Source organism: Ricinus communis, chromosome 2 (assembly GCF_019578655.1).
Source record: "Ricinus communis isolate WT05 ecotype wild-type chromosome 2, ASM1957865v1, whole genome shotgun sequence".
In the NCBI taxonomy this organism is placed as follows: domain Eukaryota; kingdom Viridiplantae; phylum Streptophyta; class Magnoliopsida; order Malpighiales; family Euphorbiaceae; genus Ricinus; species Ricinus communis.
Genome location: NC_063257.1, coordinates 14614468 through 14634946, shown reverse-complemented (window position 1 = coordinate 14634946; position 20479 = coordinate 14614468). Strand labels below are relative to the sequence as shown.

General features: G+C 32.0%; 1 protein-coding gene across 2 annotated transcripts; it reads left to right on the top strand.

Moving 5' to 3' along the window:
* Positions 1-16149: 16149 nt before the first annotated feature.
* Positions 16150-19054, top strand: LOC8282740 (CBL-interacting serine/threonine-protein kinase 10). 2 transcript variants are annotated; one of them, XM_048370872.1, is made up of 2 exons: positions 16150-16255; positions 17024-19054. In XM_048370872.1, exon 2 carries the CDS (start codon positions 17448-17450, stop codon positions 18819-18821), a length of 1374 nt encoding a protein of 457 aa, XP_048226829.1. In that variant the 5' UTR covers positions 16150-16255; positions 17024-17447; the 3' UTR covers positions 18822-19054. The 2 variants fall into 2 exon arrangements, with proteins under 2 accessions (XP_048226829.1, XP_002517716.1); XM_002517670.4 differs by having other exon boundaries at positions 16253-16474.
* The last annotated feature ends 1425 nt before the right edge of the window (positions 19055-20479 follow it).

The following is a 20479-nucleotide window of genomic DNA, read 5'->3' as shown; positions in this document are numbered from 1 at the left end:
GCATGATCTCTATCTTCGATAATTGAGTAGAGGATATTATGGAAGTCTTCATGGATGATTTTTGTATTCATGAAAATTCATTTGAATAATGATTAGAGCATTTGGAGAGGGTTTTGATTAGATATGAAGAGACTAACTTGGTTTGAATTGGAAGAAATGCCATTTTATAGTATAAGAGGGTAGTGTTTTATGATATAAAATCTCAAGCAAGGGAATTGAGGTGGACCGAGCAAAAATTAAGACTATAAAAAACTATCACCTCTGTCATCTATGAAAGCTATTAGGAGTTTTCTTGGACATGCGGGCTTTTACCATAGATTCATTAAAGACTTCTCTAAAATAGCAAGACCCCTTACTAGGCTTTTAAAGAAAGACATTGACTTTGAGTTTGATGAAGATTGTATGGCAGCTTTTCCTCTTTAAAAGCCAAGCTTGTCAATGCCCCAATAATGGTAGCACCAGACTAGAGTCTACCATTTAAGCTAATGTGTGATGTGAGTAATTTCATAATTGGAGTCGTTCTTAGTAAAAGAGAATAACATTTTTACCCCTTCTATTACGCAAATAAAATGATGATTGAAGCGTAAGAAAACTACACTACCATTGAAACAAAATTGCTTGCAGTTATCTTTGCTTTTGACAAGTTTTGATCATACATGATACTATCAAAAGTGATTGTATACTAATCACTCGGCATTGAGGTATTTATTCTCTAAGGCTGATGCAAAATTGAGATTAATAAGATGGGTTTTAGTTTTGTAGAAATTTGACTTGGAGACACAAGACAAAAGAGGAGCAGAAAACTTTGTGGCTGACCATTTATCACTTCTAAAGAACCCTCATTTAGAGAGGTTACATGAAAAGGATATTAATGATCATTTTCTAGATGAGCAATTGTATGCTATGGTAAGTTTGGTAAGTAATTCTGATCTTTCTATTCCATAGTATGCTGATTTTGCAAATTATCTTGTTGCAAGAGAACTTCCAAGAGATTATTCTTATCCACAAAAGAAGAAATTATTTGCTGACTTGAAATATTACTTTTGAAAAGACCCTATACTTATAATAAGGAGGTGTATGGCATGGCCGGAATCCATTAGCATTCTTGGTCATTGCTATAATGGACTAGCTTGAGGATATTATAGAGCAAGCAGAACATCTCAAAATGTACTAGAAGTAAGGTTTTATTGGCCAACTCTATTCAAGGATACATTCAAATGTGAAATTTTTGATGTATAGGGCATCGACTTTATGGGCCATTTCCTACTTCTTTTAGTAATAAATATATCTTAGTGGTTACTGATTGTGTTTCTAAATGGGTTGAAGCACAAGCTTTGCCTCACAATGATGCTAGAATAGTAGTAAAATTCTTGAAAGAGATTTTCTATAGGTTTGGCATCCCTATGGCCATTATTAATGATAGGGACACACACTTTTGTAATGCCCAGCTAGAGAAAGTGTTAAGAAGGGTTGGTGTCACACATAAATTTACTGCCCCCTATCACCCTCAAACTAGTGGCCAAGTAGAAAACACGAATAGAGAGCTTAAGAGAATTCTTGAGAAAACTGTTAAGCGATCTAAGAAGGATTACTCTATGAAACTTGATGATACCATGTAGGCTTATAGAACTGCTTTTAAAACAGCCCTAGGCACTACTCCTTATAGATTAGTATATGGGAATCTTGTCGTCTACCTGTTGAGAATGAGCATAAAGCTAGTTAACCTTGATCTAGCTAGTGCAGGTTTGAAAAGAAAATTGTAGCTCAATGAGCTGGATGAATGGCAGCTTCATGCTTATGAGAATGCTCGTCTAACAAAGGAATGCACAAAGAAATGGCATGATACTTGGATCAAGCTAAGAAGAGAGTTTCAAGCTAGAGATATGGTACTTCTATTCAATTCGTGACTTTGACTTTTTCCAGGTAAGTTAAAATCTGGTCAAGTCCATTTGTGGTTAAACAAGTTTTTCCATATAGAGCAATTGAGTTAATGCATCATGAAAAGGGTGAATTTAAAGTTAATAGCCATAGATTGAAATTGTATCTTAGAGGCGAATTTGACTTGGGAAAAGAAGTTTTATAACTTCTCGAGTCAACATGAGAAGATATCTAGATATCTAGCTAAGATGACATTAAAGAAGCACTTAGTAGGAGGCAACTTACTATTTAGTGATATTTATTTATTTAGTTTATTTTTATTAGTTATTTATGTTTAGGTTATGTTGTTTGTTATTGTTTAAAGAATAATGGGCTCAACATACCCATTTATTTGGGCCTTAGTTCAATTTTTATAGGTTGAGCCTATCTCAGTTTTAGTTAGATCCTATAAGGATATTAATGTTTTATTTAATTAGGAATGACCTAGTATTTGTATTTCAATTGTTCTCTTATTTTCCTTTTTCTATAGGGATTAGAAGTTTAGCTTTATTAAGATATCTAGAATCTTAGTTTTTATTATTATAAATACCCAATTTTAACAAGGGTTATAACTCTTAATATTAACTCTATAAATAGAACCCTTTTCCACTCCCTCTAAATTCTACATGCTTTTCGCCGTAACCATAAGTTCTAGGGATAATCATGTGTATGATGTTCCTTCATCACCATATCCATCACCATCACCATTTAGAGCTAGGCATAGGTCGAAATCACCATATCCATGTCATTAAAGATCACCCTAACCATATCCAACTAAGTTTGGGAGGAGAAATTTTCTCATACCCGATTCATCATCACCTAGAAGATGGGTACCATACTATAGGAAGAGGAATTTATGGGAACCAAGGCCCGAAGAATTTACTACTATATTAGATTACCAAAGAGCATATCCTAAACCCAATGAGTATGTTTACTCTTTAGATGAAATAGTGGAGAATGAGCATCTTGAAAGAGCTCATTTAGTTACACTCGTGCTATTTCAATACTAAAAAGAGGACGGGGATGCCCAAGGAAGGTTGTGCAACCTTCTATAGTTAAGAGAGGGAGAGGTATCCAAAGATGTCATTATGAAGTCTTGAGATAAGAGAATTGGAAAGAAAATTAGATTAGTAATCTTAATACATTAGATTTTCTTCTTTTGATTTTGCTACTTGATTTTTCTTCTTTAGTTTAGGGTTTGAGTTCAAAAATCCTTAGTTTTTGTGGTCTCTTTTTATTTATTAATGAAGTTTTATTTAGTTTAATTCGATTTTATTTGTTATTTGGTTGTATTTTCATTATTATTTTGACTTTTATTTGTGTTTTGATTTAAAATAAGGCATGCCAAGATTGGTTGAATGATTAGGATTAAGGAAATTCAAGAAGATCTTTGTTAAGACTAGGCCACATGGGTAGTTACACACGATCGTGTCATCATGTTGTGTGGACTATATAGAACCAACCGAATAATTTTGCTTTCACGCGGGGAGGTGACACGCCCGTGTCCCTCTTGTGTGTGTTGTTAAAAAATAATCAAAAGCCAGTCTATTTCACACGAGGAGGTGACATGTTCATGTCACCCAGCCGTGTGACCTAAACCATTCCATTTGAAGCTAAATCATTTCATAAGTGGAAGGCACACGCCTGTGTCCCTCCTGTGTGAATTTAGAAACACAAAAATGCATTTTAGGAAAGACACCACATGGGGAGCACACGGCTGTGTCCCTTCTCGTGTGACACATATTTTTTTGTTTCATAAATAGGTGGGGTTTCACTCTTTCTTCACAAACCCTAGCCACACTTCTCTTTTCTTTTAAATAATTTCCATCTTTTCATCTTCTTTTCTCTTTGCCCTGCCCCCTAAACACCATTTCACTCTAAAAGCACTCACATTCATCACTTTCTTTTCTTCTATTTCTTTATTCCTTTAATCCTTATCCCTCTTCTGTATAATGGGTCTGAAGAAAAGTGCTTCAAAGAAGAGAACTTTGTCCTAAGTTCCTACTAAATGAATAAAAAATGGGAGCTCTCCATCTCAAGCACTCCTTCAGTTGCTCCTCTAGTTTCTTACGATCGAAACCACCCTTCGGTGCAATTTAGTGACAATGTGTCAAGGGCGCGATTTGAAAATCTAGCCAATAAAAGGTTTTGCCCAACTTATCGTTTTGATTGGACCTTCATGCGCTCCATCGATTTTGAAGAGCAACTAAGGGGATGGGTCAACTAACTGGCTTAAAAGAAGTTCTTTGAGATTTCAAAGTCCACTTATAGGGAGATAACGCTCGAGTTTTTATGCACCCTGCATTTTGAAGTTGGTTCAAAGGTCGATTGAATAGGGAAAACAATCAAGTTTTGATTGGGAAGAGAGTACTACAATATGTTGGTAAATGAGTTTGCCATCGCTATGAGTATATACATGGAGGGGATGAGGTGTTATCTGATGACTATTATGCATACACTCTTCAAATTCTTTAGGAACCATACTTCGGAGGGGGTTTGGGCAAAACTGGCTCCTAATGCGCTTAGGTATATGACTTTGAAATCCAAAGCCTCCACTTTTGATTTATTTCCCTTGCAATTTATGAACTTTTTATTGACTACTACAATAATAGGTCGAGGTGAGAGTGGTGGACATTGCACCCAACAAGATTTATTTTATTTGATGTGCTTGGAAGAGGGCATTTAGTGCAATGTTGTGTCTATTAGTATACTTATTTGAGCAAGCTAAGAAATTGGACAAAGGTTGTTTTGTGTAGGGGTATGTACATCGCGATTCTTGCAAAGAACTTGGGTATTCTTTAGGATTATTGGCGATGACCTTGGATGCCTTGCCAAAGTTAATGGGCTCAGAGACTTTGTAGCGCATGGATAAGGACAAGCAAATCTTGCACAACTTACCTCCTTTACAAGACGACTTTCAGTTTGATTTGCCCAACAACCTCCCAACATTCACTACTGATACCCTAGGTGCGTCGACTAAACCTCTAATGGATCGACCATCTTCTTCTTCCTTCCTTCTATCCGCCACCTACTAGAGGTGAACCATATAAGGACTAGATGGCATATAATTTTGTGCAAACAAATGAGGATAAGAAGCCTACGGAGTTTGGGCAACAATTTTGTAGGTTGAAAATGCAAATGTATGAGCTTCAATGTCAAAATAATAAGTTGCTCCATAATCAAGCTCAAATGATGAGTATGCTTTGGAACCAACAGGAAATGATGTGTCCTCCACAAATGAGCATGGATTGGCTCCATAACTCGATGATGCCATTATTGGCAGTCGCAAAGGCTATACGCCACCAAGACCTCCATCGAGTTTCTATCAGGCATATTAAGTGCAACCCGATGATGGAGCGGGGTCCACAATGTTGATTCTAACGATAGCGATGAGGAGGAAGACGAAATTGACAATGATGATGGTAGCATGGAGGGCTGAACCTCATTTCTTTTCTGTTAATCTATTGATCTTTTGAACAATTTGAGTTATTTTGATTAGATTTGCTTTTAATTTTTTATTTTTTTTGAATTAGAATGCCTTTAATTTCTGTAAAAGCCTAGAATGACAATTCCGAATATGCCCAGACTTAATCTTGTCTAAAAAGTAATAATAAGTACTTGAGCATCATGAGGAATTTGGTTTAGTACTTAAGGGGAAAAATTTAATTCTATCTCTTCAAAGTTTTGAGTTGTTTAGAAAGATTGTTCATTTCCCTAACTTTAGACTTCGAGTATTTGATTTTCCTTGCTCCTATTATGAGAATACCCTAGTTTGTGGAGGATCGATTCCATGTTAATGATTCTAGGTTGTATTTTTATAAATGATTAACCTTTAAATTATTTGATATCTATTTATTAGAGAGAGCATTGTCATTTTTTCATTTTTGATTATATTTAATTTGCTTGAGGATAAGCAATTGCTCAAGTGTGAGAAATTTGATAAGTGCTATGAGCACTTACTTTTAAGCTATATTTTATATTAATTTTACCTTTAATTGAGTTTAACTTATTTGTTTAGATCTTGGGTTTTAGTTCTTTTAGGAGCTTGGAAGACATTACATGGCAAGGAGGTCTTTGAAATCAAAAAGCACGAGAATCGGACTGAGAGAATAAATTTTATGAAGGTTTGGAGTCATCAAATGGGCATGACACGGGAAGTACACAGTGTGGCTTTCTCGTGTGGATCAAGAAAAATGGCAGATTATGGTAGAGCTTGACATGGGAAGATGGCATGCCCGTGTGCCTTTTTGTGTCACCCAGTCAAAAGAGGTAGAATGCGCATTGGGCTTACACGGGTAGGTCACACTCCCATGTGACCCTCTTGTATAACCCAGAAGATGAAGATTTAATCACGGATGAACTTAGAAAGACACACGGTCATGTGGTGCCCATGTGGTTCATTAAAATATACTATTTAAAAGAACTTTTAGGGTTGTTTGCAGGATTCCATCATTAATTCATTTCTAGAGAGAGAAACACTTAGAAAACTTTTTTTACTTGATTGGTTATTTTTTCAAGGAAGAACATTAATTCTATCATTGTTTTCTAAGATTGAAATTTAAGATTTAAGATTTTCATCTAATCATCCATGAATAGTTTGAGATCTCCTTTCCCTCTTCTTCATTTCTTTATTACAATGTATAGGAACTAAGTTCATACTAACGTTTCCACTCGTGAAGCTCAAGTTTCACGGGCGTGAAACCTGCATTTTCTTCAACTTGATTTGTAACATCATTTTTATCTCTGTCATCCTAAATTAGTTGTTCACTCTTTTTTCTCTCAAAATCAGGCTGCCCCAATCCTAAGTTCACCAAAATTCACCTTTTCCTTTTAAATTTTTTTCCTTTTTCTAAAAAATCCTTCACTTTCTCTATCTATTTCCTAACCCTAACCTTAAGCATCTATCTCTCTAATGGCAAAAAGGTTCAAGAAAATGACTAAGAAAGGAAAATCCAAGAAAAGTGAAAGGGATTATATGGCTTATCTCCTCTCTTCATCTCAAAAGAAGAGGTATGAATTTATTAAGTCTAGAGCTATAACTCCTAGGAGATTTTGTTTAGAACTCTTAATAAATTATGTTTGAAAGATTTCATGAAGGAATTACTTAGGAAAAATGGGTGGCTTGATTTTGTGAATGTTAGGGAAGATACTTATAGGAAATTGACTCTAGAGTTTTTATCTAGTCTTGAACTAAAACCAAATGGAGACATGACTTTTCAACTGAATAGGGAAGATAAATCCCTAAGTGTTTCACAATTTGCAAAAAATTTTGGTTTGCCATTTGAGGGGGCTTTGCACGATAGGGAGGTTGTGGAATTCTCTCTTAGAGTTGCTTGGAGAAGTCTTACCAATAGTGTAAGTCTTTTGGGTTGTTAAGACCGTAAAACCCACGTATTGGAATGATTATTTAAATAAGTATACACATAGGTATATATCATTTTTGATATGTGGTATGGGAGATAGCAATGGAGCCGTTAAGAAGACCATGCTCTTTTTTCTTTGGTGTATGACCCATAGCACTAAAGTTGCCTATAGTTGGTGGTTTATGAACCAATTATTTTCTATAGCTCAAACGAAAACTAGTGACATATAGTGATTGGTGATTTTATCACTAAGTTGCGGTTTTTTCTTAAGGCATTTGACTCAACTCAATTCCTCCTTTATAGACTAGTGAGAAGAGTGCTTTGATTGATCTTTCAAGCTTAGTGAAAATTGAGGTGATTATGAAAGTGGATCCAAACGTGTATAGGATCTTGAGTGATCAAACTAATTTGGAGGAGCTTAGGCGAGAAGACAGGGATATATCTAGGAAGAAAGCTAGGAGTGGTTGCGTGGAGGATCCCCTTCTTTAGCTTTAGACTCATGGATGCAATAAATCATAACTTGCTTTGATGCCAAGCTTGATGCTAAATTTAGAGAGTTGGACATACATTTTGATCACTTAGAGGATCAGTATATCCATCTTCATTCTGATATTGACTATCTCAAGAGCCATTTCCTTTTCCTTCTTAAAATTAACTTATTTTCAAGCATGTTTATCGTTTAGTTTTTTTTTAATTACCTTTTTGTCTTTGAAGTAACCATTATGTGGTATATACATATATATATATATATATATATATATATATATATATATGTATATATATATGTATTCTTTTGTCTTATATTAATTAAGGGGAATAAATCATAATTTTCTTTGAAAATTCTTACAATATTAGAGCCCCACAAAAGACCAGATTCCTTATTGTTCTTCTGTCAAAAATAGTTTCTGCAAATAAGCTTATTTCATTTTTTTATGTTCCATGCCAACAAAGAAACTTCACTTACTATGGAATCATTCCATCAATGCTCAAGTCTCATAACCATCAAACTAAACACTTTAAATTTCTTATTGTAGAGATCTCCGGCCTTTTCTAATACGTAGTCTCAGCCTTTCACATCATCTCAATAAAAATAGCATCCCAGCAAAAGAGATCGCAAAAGAAGATGGAAAGATAAAATGCAATCCTTAATATGATGTATGGCTAAAAATGATGGCTTATTAACCACTTGGTTGTTAGGAATCATCAATGAAGAGGTGATGGGTATGCTTGAAGGAGTGGAGAGTGCCTACCAAATATGGAAACCTGTGGAAGAACGCATTCTTCCCATAACAAAAGACAAAGAGGTACATTTAACTCAATCTCTCATGACAATACAAAAGGGTTCTATGACTTTAGATTAATATATTAAAAAGTTTAAAAGCATTTGTGATAGTCTTGCTGCTGTTCAAAAACCAGTAGATGAAGTCATAAAAGTTTTTCACCTTGCTAGAGGACTTGGTACTAGATATAGAGATTTTAGAGTTATAATGCTTTCAAAACCTCCATATCCATCTTATAATAAATTTGTTCTAGCTTTACAAAGTCATGAACAAATTATGTCCATTGAATCTGAAGAAGCAAAAGTAAAAATCAATCATGAACAAACCTTCCTTGGACAAAGAGGAAAGAAAAGAGGTCGTGGTGGCCGCTTTAATTTAAGAGGAAGAGGATTTACTCCAGTCGATTGATTTGGAAACTCAGAAACTATGGATCCAATGCCAAAAATATTACAACTAAGCAGGGAAATTATGTCCATACAATGAATATTAGTCGACAACAAAGAAATGAAGCATAAATTATTTATCAAATATGTGGAAAAGCAAACCACTTCGCCCTTGATTGTTGGAACAGATTTGACCATTCATATCAATCTCAAGACATACCAAAGGCACTTGCTATTATGCAACTAAATGATGAAATTGATCTGACGTTATATGTAGATTCGAGGGCCTCCACACATATGGTAAATGATCTGGGTAAAATTACAAAGCTCAAACCTTATAAAGGATATGAATCAATATATGCGGGAAATAAAGATTCTCTTATAATTTCACATGTAAATGAAGGTAAAATTCAAACTAATCATGGTGATCTTACTCTTAAAAATGTACTAGTTGTTCCTGAACTTAAAAATAACCTCTTGTTTGTTGGTCAACTAACCTCTAGTAATGCTTCTCTATTGATTTGTTCTCTAAATGTTTTATGGTTAAGGATCAACAGGAAAGGATGATAGCCAAAGGGCATAAACAAGAAGGATTGTATGCTCTTGACAATATGAATCATTAAGCCCTTGCAAGCACTATCAAAGCTTCATATGGAATTTGACACCTTCGGATGGGACATCCCCATTCTAAAATTTTAAAGCTTTTGAATAATAGATAGTTAATTGATTTTTCGATTTGGATAAAGTTCAAACGATTTTGTGCTAGTTGTCAAATGGGGAAGAGATGTAAACTTTCTTTTACTTTATCTAATAGCATCTCCAAATTTCTCCTTGACCAAATTTATTGTGATTTATGGGAACCTGTACCAATTATAGCTGGCCAACATTGTTTTCAAAAACTACGACTTTAAAAATACCATACTGCTCTTTCATCTCATACCACCACCATTGAAAAGCCCAAGACATACAAAATGGCTTTGATAATTCCAAAATGGCATGACGCCATGAAGGAAGATATTAAAGCTCTAAATGATAATAAAAATTGGGACTTAGTCCCTCAACCCACAAATACTAATATGGTTAGGTCAAAATGAATATTCAAAACTAAACTCAAAGAAGATGGTACAGTAGACAGACTTAAGGCTCGATTATTTACTCAAGGATATTACCAAGTTAAAGGACTAGATTATGAAGAGACATATCGCCCAGTAGTCAAGCCAACCACAATATGTTTGATTCTTGCTATTGTAGTTTCATCTAAATGGATCATAAGGCAATTAAATGTTAAAAATGTTTTTCTTCATGGAAATCTTAAGAAAAATGTCTATATGGAACAACCACCAATGTTCATGAATGATAAACTACCATCTCATGTATACAGGTTAAAACGTTCTCTATATGGGCTCAAACAAGCTCTAAGAGCATGGTTTGATAAACTCTCATAATTTTTATTTCATATTGGTTTTGTTTGTAGTAAGGTTGATTCTTCCCTTTTCATACTTCATAAAAATAAAAGAGTTACACTAATGTTAATTATGTGATGATGTAGTTCTTCTAGGAAATAATCCTTGATTCATTGAAGAGCTCATTAAAATGCTAAGCTCGGAATCCGCTCTTAAGGATCTAGGCAGACTTTATTATTTTTTGAAATTAGAAGTACGATATTTTGAATGAGGCATTTCTATTTCACAAACAAAGTACACGATAGATCTACTTCAGCGAGCCAAATTACAAGAAAGTTCCTATTTCAACACTCTGATAGCCCTCAAACCTCAATCAACACCACAAGACAACTAAGCTATAAAACCTCAAGAATATAGACAATTAGTTGGAGTTTAGCTTACATGCACAAGACCAAATATAGTTCATGCTATTAACAAAGCTAGCCAATACCTTCAAGCTCCAAATGAAGGAGACATGAAAGCTGTTAAAAGATTACTTTGTTACCTTAAAAGGACTTTACATATTGGTATAAAATATTTTTCTGAGTACTCATAAATTCTATGGTTTTTGTAATGCAAATTAGGGAGGATGTCCAGATACAAGACGTAGCACAACTAGATTTTGTATATTTTTTGGGGCAAATTGCATCTCATGGGCTTCAAAGAAACAACCAACAATCTTTAGATCTCCGAGGCTGAATACCGATATATGGCAACAACCACCGCTGAATTAACGTGGATTACATTCTTACTACGAGACGTTGAAATCAAACTAGTGCAACCTCCATAACTATTTTTTGACAACTTAAGTGCTTTGCATATGACTATAAATTTAGTTTCCATGCACGCTTAAGGCATATTGAAATGGATTACCACTTTGTATGAGAAAATGTGGCAGTCGGGTCTCTTATGACAAGATTTGTTCCTTCTACACGTTAATTAGCTTATATAATTCCAAGAAAATCATCAAGTCAACAACTCATTAAAGGAAGCTCAACATTGTTTCCTCAACAACCTAGGTGACATTTTAGCTATTTCCAAAGGAATACCTCAATCAAGATTCTACCCATCTTAGATCAAGAATATCCCACAAATTAAGCTAGTCGTTGCTTAGTGTTTGGACATCTAATTTTCTCTATTTCTTTTTTTTTTCTTTTGCCTTAATGGAAACTTGTTGTTTCCTTTGTGTATATATATGTCTTCTTTTGTCTTGTATTTATCAAGGGGAATGAATCATGATTTTTTATGAAGATTCTTAATGTTTACATGCACCTTCTATTTGAATCCTCAAAGTATCAGCCAAAGAATGAGTATTCATATTAAAACTATTAAATGAATATAAAACTTTATTTTCTCCTCCCACAACAAGTCCTATTAGAGTTAATACCATCTCATGGTGATAAATTTCTTCGTGAGAGACAAGATTTCATCATTCATATATATTATAAAATTGATCATAGCATAGAGAAAAACTCCATCCATAAGGAACATGAGAGCATGCCTTACTATTTCTGGTGTAGATTTCAAGTCTTGAAATTTGGTAATATAATCTTTAAAAAATATTTTTTTAAAATTGATGGCATTTTTTAGAATGTGTCCCACTGAGTGTGCCAAAAATTTATGTTTAATTATAAATGGTGTTGAGGGCACCATGTGTATAAGATATACGGACCATTGAAATCGAATTGCACCTTTTCACTTTTATAATCAAATTAATTTTAAATTCCTAAGCTCTTTTACTATAATTTTTTTTATATTCTAATTGAACACCTATGGAACTAATGTGTTTGATGCAAGAAATATAAATTGAGAATATAAACTAGAGGTTTTGATTGAAAGAAAAATATGCATTTCATTAATGACAATATGAAAATTGAAATGATAATTTGGAATAAAATATTTGAATTGAAAAAACAAGGCTTATATTTAACGAGTATTAGAATTTGAAATAAATGAAGCTTAGAAACTAAAAGTGTTTGAATGATTGAAGAATTTTTGTTGTAGAGTTTGTCATGTTGAGTTTAATTATTTTGTTATTGTCGGTTCTGAGTATTTAGTTGTTGTTCCTTGTTTCATTTTAGAGTGTCTTGAGTTAATTGCATTTTAAAGGAGTAATTGTTAGAGTCATATCATGTAACCCCTATTATCTTTTCAGTTATTTGGGGAGCTATTTTTCACAATGCAATAACTATCATCTTGGTAATAATTGTTACTTTTCGCAAATTATAAGATGGATCCATGTCCATATAGCTTTGTGGACCTAGCGTCCATCCGACGCTGTTTTGTTTGTAAAAAATTTGCGTAAGTGTCTGACGCATGACGTAACTTTTAAAAAAAAAAATTTATGTTCATTGATTTTGTATTAAATATTTATTAACTTATGTTCATTAAACATGTGTTGAATGTTCATTATTTAAACATAAAAGTTCATTATTTAGTTAATTTAATTTTGTTGAAAAGATATGTGTACTTCAATATAAATATTTTTAGTATAACTTTAGCTTGATGTTTTATTTGTTTATGAAGATTTATGTTATATTTATATTATATAATATTAATTTGAATGAATTAGTGGTATATAATTTTCATTAATGATAAATATTTATTGACAAACTAATGAATATTATACCTATAAATGATGAATGTTTATATCAATCACAAAAAATTTCAATATGCATCACAAAAACAATAAAAACTTTTAGAAATAATCAATATTTTTATTTGAGAATATTGATGAATATTATATATACAGACAATGAATATTTCAATATTAGATAATAAACATTAATATTAACATTGATGAATAATATATCAAACAAAATGAACATGAACATTAACCATAATAAATATTAAGTTCACAGATAATGAATACAAAGAAAATTAATTATTATAGAATATTACATCTAATGAAAATTACACATATAGAAAATGAACATTTTAGTACATATAAATGAACAAAAAAAATTAATATATATGGTCCAATAAAAAGTTGTTGACATGTGTTACTATATTCTGACACATAGAATTTTTAATTTTGACACGTTTACTTATTATTGACACGTAGAATTCAAGTTTATGTATAATTTTTTAATTTTTTCTATTAATTTACTGATAATTTTTTATATTATTGTATTAATAAAATTTTTAAAATATACAAAACTAATAAAGAAGTTAAAAATATTTAGTTTATTTTTTAATATTTTAAATAATTATAAAATATTAAAAGATCTATTTAATTTTATATATAAATTCAATTTATAATATTATTTATGATCAAATAATTATGACGGGTAAATGACTAGCTTTTAAATATATAAAAGATTTATTTAAATATTATTTTTAATAGAATATTGATTTTAAATTTATTTTATTATAATCTAAAAAATAAAAAATCTCATGTGTCAAAAATAAATACACATATTAAAATAAAATTTTTTAAATAGTGTGATAAAATAATTACAGTCGTATTACAAGCAAATAAAATGACTAATTTTTATAAATATATAAAAATTTTATTCAATATATAATTCTTAATATAAATTAATTTTATTATATTTAAAAAAGTTAAAAAAATAAAAAAAATAGGAACAAAGTCTCCGGGTTATACACTTTAAAAGTAGAATACACTACACATTTTAGAAAGAAAATGTACTACACGTATATTATAGACTCTTGTCCATATAGAAATATGAACCGGGATCATATTATAACAATTGGTTAATTTTTGCTCCACTTTTATCATGTTGGGCCCACCACAATTCCTATCTTCATTAATTAATTAATTAATAAAAGGCAAAATCTATCTTTAGATCCTTGTACTTTTATATTTTATTTTACTCGGTCACTTATGATTGATTGCATTTTAATAAATCCTTGTATTTTTATTTTTCTCATTTTTAAGTTCTTATGTTAAGAGCGTGCTTTAAGTTCTTATGTTAAGAGCGTGCTTACAGACGTCATTAAATATGTCGGTAAAATACTTAATTTTGATTCAGTAGGTCCTTAAAGATTTATTATATTTTGATATATCTCTAAACTTTTATTCTTTTAATTTTTAAGTCCTTACATAAATGTCTGTTAAGTTTGAGAGCTTCTTTTCAAGAGAAAACTTTGAGAATAAACAATGAAATAAAAAAATATGAATGAGGCGAAAAATGAAAGTAATATAAAAATATTGAAGTTGAGAAACTAAAGAGCAATTTCTCTCTAAATGCAATGTCATCTTTATATGATATATGCAATTCAAAAAATCACTTCCTAAACTCATATACAACAACTTATTTTAAAAGGATTTTCACTATATTCTTTTTAGATGATGTACATTAGTTTAATGAATTACTGAAATTGACATTTATTAAGAAAAATTAGCTTGCAAAATAAAAATAAAATAACACTATTGATTAAATATTATTCAATTTAAAATTTCACAAAATTTTAGAATATATTGAGATAAAAAGAATATTAATAAAAAAAATTAAATTTAATGAATAATCTTGCATTGTAATTTTATAAAATTATTTTTTATATTAAATAAAAGATATAGATAAAATAATAAAAATGAGATGGAATAAGTGCACGACAATTCTCTTATACATATTCAAGATTTATTATATTCAATCTAATGACATATAGCGAATCAAGGCCCAATTAATATTTGAATACGAAAAATATAACAAAATATTATATAATCTTTTAAAGACTAATGAACCAAAATTAAGAATTTCAAAAAAGATTTAAAATAATAAAAGAATTTGAAAGTTTTATTATCTTGTTGATATAATTTTCTTATACTCACTCGCATTAACGATATTTATATGCATGCTCCTAATAGAAAAATTTTAAGAATTATAAAAATAAAAATATAAAAATTTATTAAAACGCAATCGATTATCAGAGGGGTTAAGTAAAATAAACTTAAAAAATATAAAAACCTATAAAATAATAAAATTACAGCCTAGCTTAGCTCAAATAAACTAACGGGCGTGCATGCAATTTTTAATGAATTGGATCCCAAAAATAATTATAGTGCTAACAATATTTATATTCTTTTCTAGCATAATATAATTGTTAATCCCCATAATAAATATTTTTGTGACATTTTATAAAATAAATCCATTTTTCTGTCACTTCATTTGGTGAATGATTTTTATCCGTTAGTCCATCAGTCCGTCCGGTGGATAAATTATTGTCCTATAACTTTAAATAAAGGAGATATATTTTTAAACTATATATTAAAAATAAAATTTTACTCTAAAATAAAAAATAAATTTTTTTTTCAAGATCCTAAAGAAAAGGAAAAAAGTGCATTCTGGCACCTAACGTTTATTTCATGGTACTTTTTTCCCTCACCTAATGTTAGGGCCCAGAATGTACCTTCTCCCTTCAGAAAAAACCAGACATGTATGCCAACGGATTCACCACTCATCACCAACGAAACATTATAATAATCTCTTTTTAGAAAATTATAAATATACTTGTACTTTTTTATTGCAAATGGAAGCTCAGCTACTGTGGATTCACCACTAAAGTATATATTATATAGGAGCCTTAATCTTAAATGAATAAAAATCTAATGTATAAATCAAATAAATTTCTTAATCTAATTTTAAAATTATTTTATTTTGCCGCCCTACGTTTCAAAATATTATTAAAAGGACAGAACACACATTTTGAAGTGATGACATAGTAAAAGCCAACTCTTCAGCTACAAGTCAATATCAGAATGTCTTAATTGAGTCCACATGGTTTCCATGCATCGGAAAATCTAAAGGAAGAGCTCATGACTCTTGCACTGAGCATTGCCACACAAAAGCAAATGCCAAGCTTACATCTATTCTTGTACCTTAAAAAAAAAAAGTTCCAAATTTAAGGTATTAATCGTTTATTATTAATTTAGTAAACTACATCATTAGAATTTTCAGACATCATTTCAAAGTTTTCTGAAATCACAAAAGGGAATTATACTGTCCGAAATTTCATATAAAAAGGAAAATCCCATTTCCATATTTTAATAAAACATAGTAAGATCATCTTTTTCTTTCCTGTCTTGGATCCATAGAAGCCATCTCCGATATTTTTTTTTAAAAAAGGTAATATCTTTTTTTATTTTTCCCCTTTTGAAAGAGTAGAGTTTTGCAGAATTTTTGCAGAATTGCATAGTTCTTTTCAGTTGTGATATTTCTGATCTTATGTGTAGGCATGTTTACTTTTCAATTGGGGAGTTGTTGTTTTGGCTTTTTGATTTAGTTTCAAAAAAAGAAACTGAAATATCTGAAAATTAAGACTGTTTGTATTAGAAATTGATTATTATTGAGTATAAGGTTGTTGTTGGTATAGGATGAGAGATGTTTGCTTTTATACATACATGTGCTTTAATTAGTTTGTATTGGCATCTCAGTTCTTATGCATCTTCTGTATTTTTTTTGTTTTTGTGTTTTAATTTTTAGCTGATTTTTGTAGTCTAGAGTATCAGCTACTTCTTGAAAGATTAGTATGCCATGATAATTTCTTGGGTTCTTTCCTGCAAAACTATGTGTATTTTTTGGATCCAGGCAGAAGTGGGTTTTGTTTAGGTATAGCAATATACTAGTATGTTAACGTAATTTCTTTGGTTCCCTTTCTTTGTTCTTTGTTTTCAGGTTATAAATCAAGTTTGTAATATTTTGCGGCTTCTTTGCTGAAGAGCTTTAAGTTATATACGTTTCTTCTGGCATTCTTGAGTTCTACTTTGACAGAGGGAACCCAGGGGAATGCTGCATGATGTGCCTGAATGCTCAGAATTCAAACTCTGAAGCCTTTAAGTCTTTGGCTTTGCTAGACCTGCCTTTCTTTGTACTTGATGAGACTGGATTCAAAAATTGTACTTCATTATTCAATTCTTCTGCTGAAAACCAATATGAGCCTACAGCTTGCTATGAATTTCCTGTTGTGTTAATGCATGATCTTTGTGAAGACGGTTGAGTTGCTTCTTCTCTGTTTAGATCTGTGTGCTTTGTATTTTACTTATAGCATATTGGTGAGAGACTATACTAAGAATTAGTGGATTAGCATTATTGGCTTGGGATGGATCATAAATCAAGTGTCTTGACACAAAAGTATGAGACAGGGAGATTGCTTGGCCAAGGCACTTTTGCAAAAGTTTATTATGCGAGGAGTATAAGAACGAACCAGAGCGTGGCCATTAAGGTAATTGACAAAGAGAAGATTTTGAGAGTAGGGCTTGTTGAGCAGATCAAGAGGGAGATATCTGTGATGAGAATTGTTAGACACCCAAATGTTGTGCAGCTTTATGAGGTCTTGGCCACCAAAAGTAAGATTTATTTTGTAATGGAATATTGTAAGGGTGGTGAACTTTTTAACAAGGTTGCTAAAGGAAAGTTAAAGGAGGAAGCTGCACGCAAATATTTCCAACAGTTGATCAATGCAGTTGATTTCTGCCATAGTAGAGGTGTTTATCATCGGGATATAAAGCCGGAAAACCTATTATTGGATGAGAATGAGAATCTAAAGATAACTGATTTTGGGTTAAGTGCCCTTGCTGACTGCAAACACCAAGATGGACTACTCCATACAACTTGTGGGACACCTGCATATGTTGCTCCTGAAGTGATCAACCGAAGAGGCTATGATGGTGCGAAAGCTGATATATGGTCATGTGGGGTGGTTTTGTACGTGCTACTAGCAGGCTATCTGCCTTTTCATGATTCAAACTTGATGGAGATGTACAGAAAAATTGGTAGAGCCGAGTTCAAATGCCCTAATTGGTTTCCGCAAGATGCTCGTAGGTTGGTGTTTAAGATGCTGGATCCAAACCCCAATACTAGGATTTCCATTGCCAAAATAAAGGAAAGTTCTTGGTTTAAAAAAGGATTGAACTCTAAACAGAACAAAACAGAAGCAGAAACCAGGGATATAAGTCATTTGGAGAGGAATCGTTCCGGTCCTTCTGAGATTAACAGTGTGTCTTCTGAGGCAAAACAGGAGTCTGTCAACCCACCTAAGCTAAATGCTTTTGATATCATTTCTCTTTCTGCTGGGTTTGATCTCTCTGGATTGTTTGATGAAAATCCTCAACTGAGAGAAGCAAGATTTACTTCTATGCAGCCTGCGTCAGTCATCATATCTAAACTGGAAGAGATAGCTAAGCGTCTAAGGCTGAAGATCACGAAGAAGGATGCAGGTTTGTTGAAAATGGAAGCTCTAGAGGAAGGTAGAAAGGGGCTCTTGTCCATTGATGCCGAGATCTTTGAAGTCACTCCAAATTTTCATTTGGTCGAGGTGAAGAAATCTAATGGAGATTTGTATGAATATCAGAAGATATTGAAAGATGATATACAGCCTGCTCTCCATGATATTGTTTGTGTTTGGCAGGATGAGCAACAGCAGCAGCCAGAACCACAGCAACAGCAAGAATTATACCAGCAGCTGGAGCACTGACAATAGTATATTAACAGCGGCATGTTGCTACTTAAGTAACTCTCCGAATGCAATTATCTTGTTTGTGTGTATTGATTTCATGAGCCACCGTTTTTAACTTCTACTTTTATTGTTATGAGTATTAGATCCAACCTTAATGAATTTGCTCATGTTTATTGTGGTGTAACAATAACATACTGTTAGAGCACTTGTCTTCAGTTTCTGAAATTTCACTTCCATTCATTTTCTTACTACTTACTACCCTGTTTTCAATGTTCATCTTTCTCAGTTTCTCTTCTGCATGTATTGAAAGGTTAAAATTACTAACATTCTACAAATGGATTGCCTGGAAGCCAAGTCTGATCTTGTTAAGAGCAGATGGATTCATTTCTAAACACTGGAATGTAGCCATCCAGCATGTAATATCTAACTAGCATTATATTCTTCTCAAGTTTCTTCTGTATGAATGATCTGCTGTCAGAACATCTTCTTCCTTTAGTCTCTTCTATTCGTTATCATTTACATACTCAGTACCTGCAATGATATTTAATGCATTATTTGCTGCATAACTCAAATGTTTATGCCTAGGCTGAATTAGTTTGTCTATAATCCACTTCCTTTTCAAGAAGGAAATTTTATATTTTGGAATTCAAAACAAAACAACTGTTCAACTTGAGAAAATTTGTGTAGGGCAGAATGTTCCCTATCAAGTGAGACCATGCGATGCCTGTAGCCACTTGAGTGGTTCACAGACTTCCTTATATAAACAGAGCTTCATTGAAGTCAGTTGATTCATGATTTTTCTTTTGGGAGCATAAAATCCACACGTATATACAAGGGTGCATTCGTTCACAAGATACACCAAAACGTACTTGGTTTTAATGCATGTCACTGTATCTTGCTTGTCCAGATTTTGAAGTATTGCACATAAAAGGGGACACTTGTTCTCTTAGCTTCTCTTGCCTAATTTTAGTTTTAATGTAATTATCATTTAGTTTCCTCTTCAAGTATTTGGTTTTTGGTCAGGATATTTCTGAGTTCTAACTCAGATGCTGACAAATATCATGGGGTTCACATGCCTCATACCTACTGAGAAGAAAAGACCCTTTTAGATTGCTATGTGTAGAAGGTGATGAGATTTGATTACCAGGATAGGACCCTTAGTTGATTTTCTTATTGTCCGGGACTAAAAGAAAGAGAGAAACGCAGTAATCATGTGATTTGATAGCACTGTCCCCCATCTTTGTTGGCTAATAACATTTCCATATGTCTTCTTCCTATCTGAACAACTTGAAGATCCCTTCCTGTCCTCCATATATCTATTACCCTTTTCTTGCCAACAATTATTATAAAAAAATTCTCGCAATTCCCCTTTCTTTATTTGGATTTTCCTTTAATAAATTGGCATGCAAAGAACAATACATAAATATTCTTTTCATATCTAAAATTAATTAAAATATATGAGCAATATATACTACTGCAGATGTATAACTCTTAACTAATAAAAAGTATAAATATACATTTATGCTTTTTAATTTATATTGATTAATCAGTTTAACACTTTAATTTTTTATTTAATTTAACAGGTAGTTGAATTTTAGTTTTTTTAATATTTAAAAACTTTTGTGCAATATATATAGATGTATTGAATGAAAACACATGTCAAAAGGAGTTAAAAT

Excerpts from the sequence above, each read along its gene's own strand:
- LOC8282740 (XM_048370872.1), top strand. The coding sequence starts at position 17,448 with ATGGATCATAAATCAAGTGTCTTGACACAAAAGTATGAGACAGGGAGA.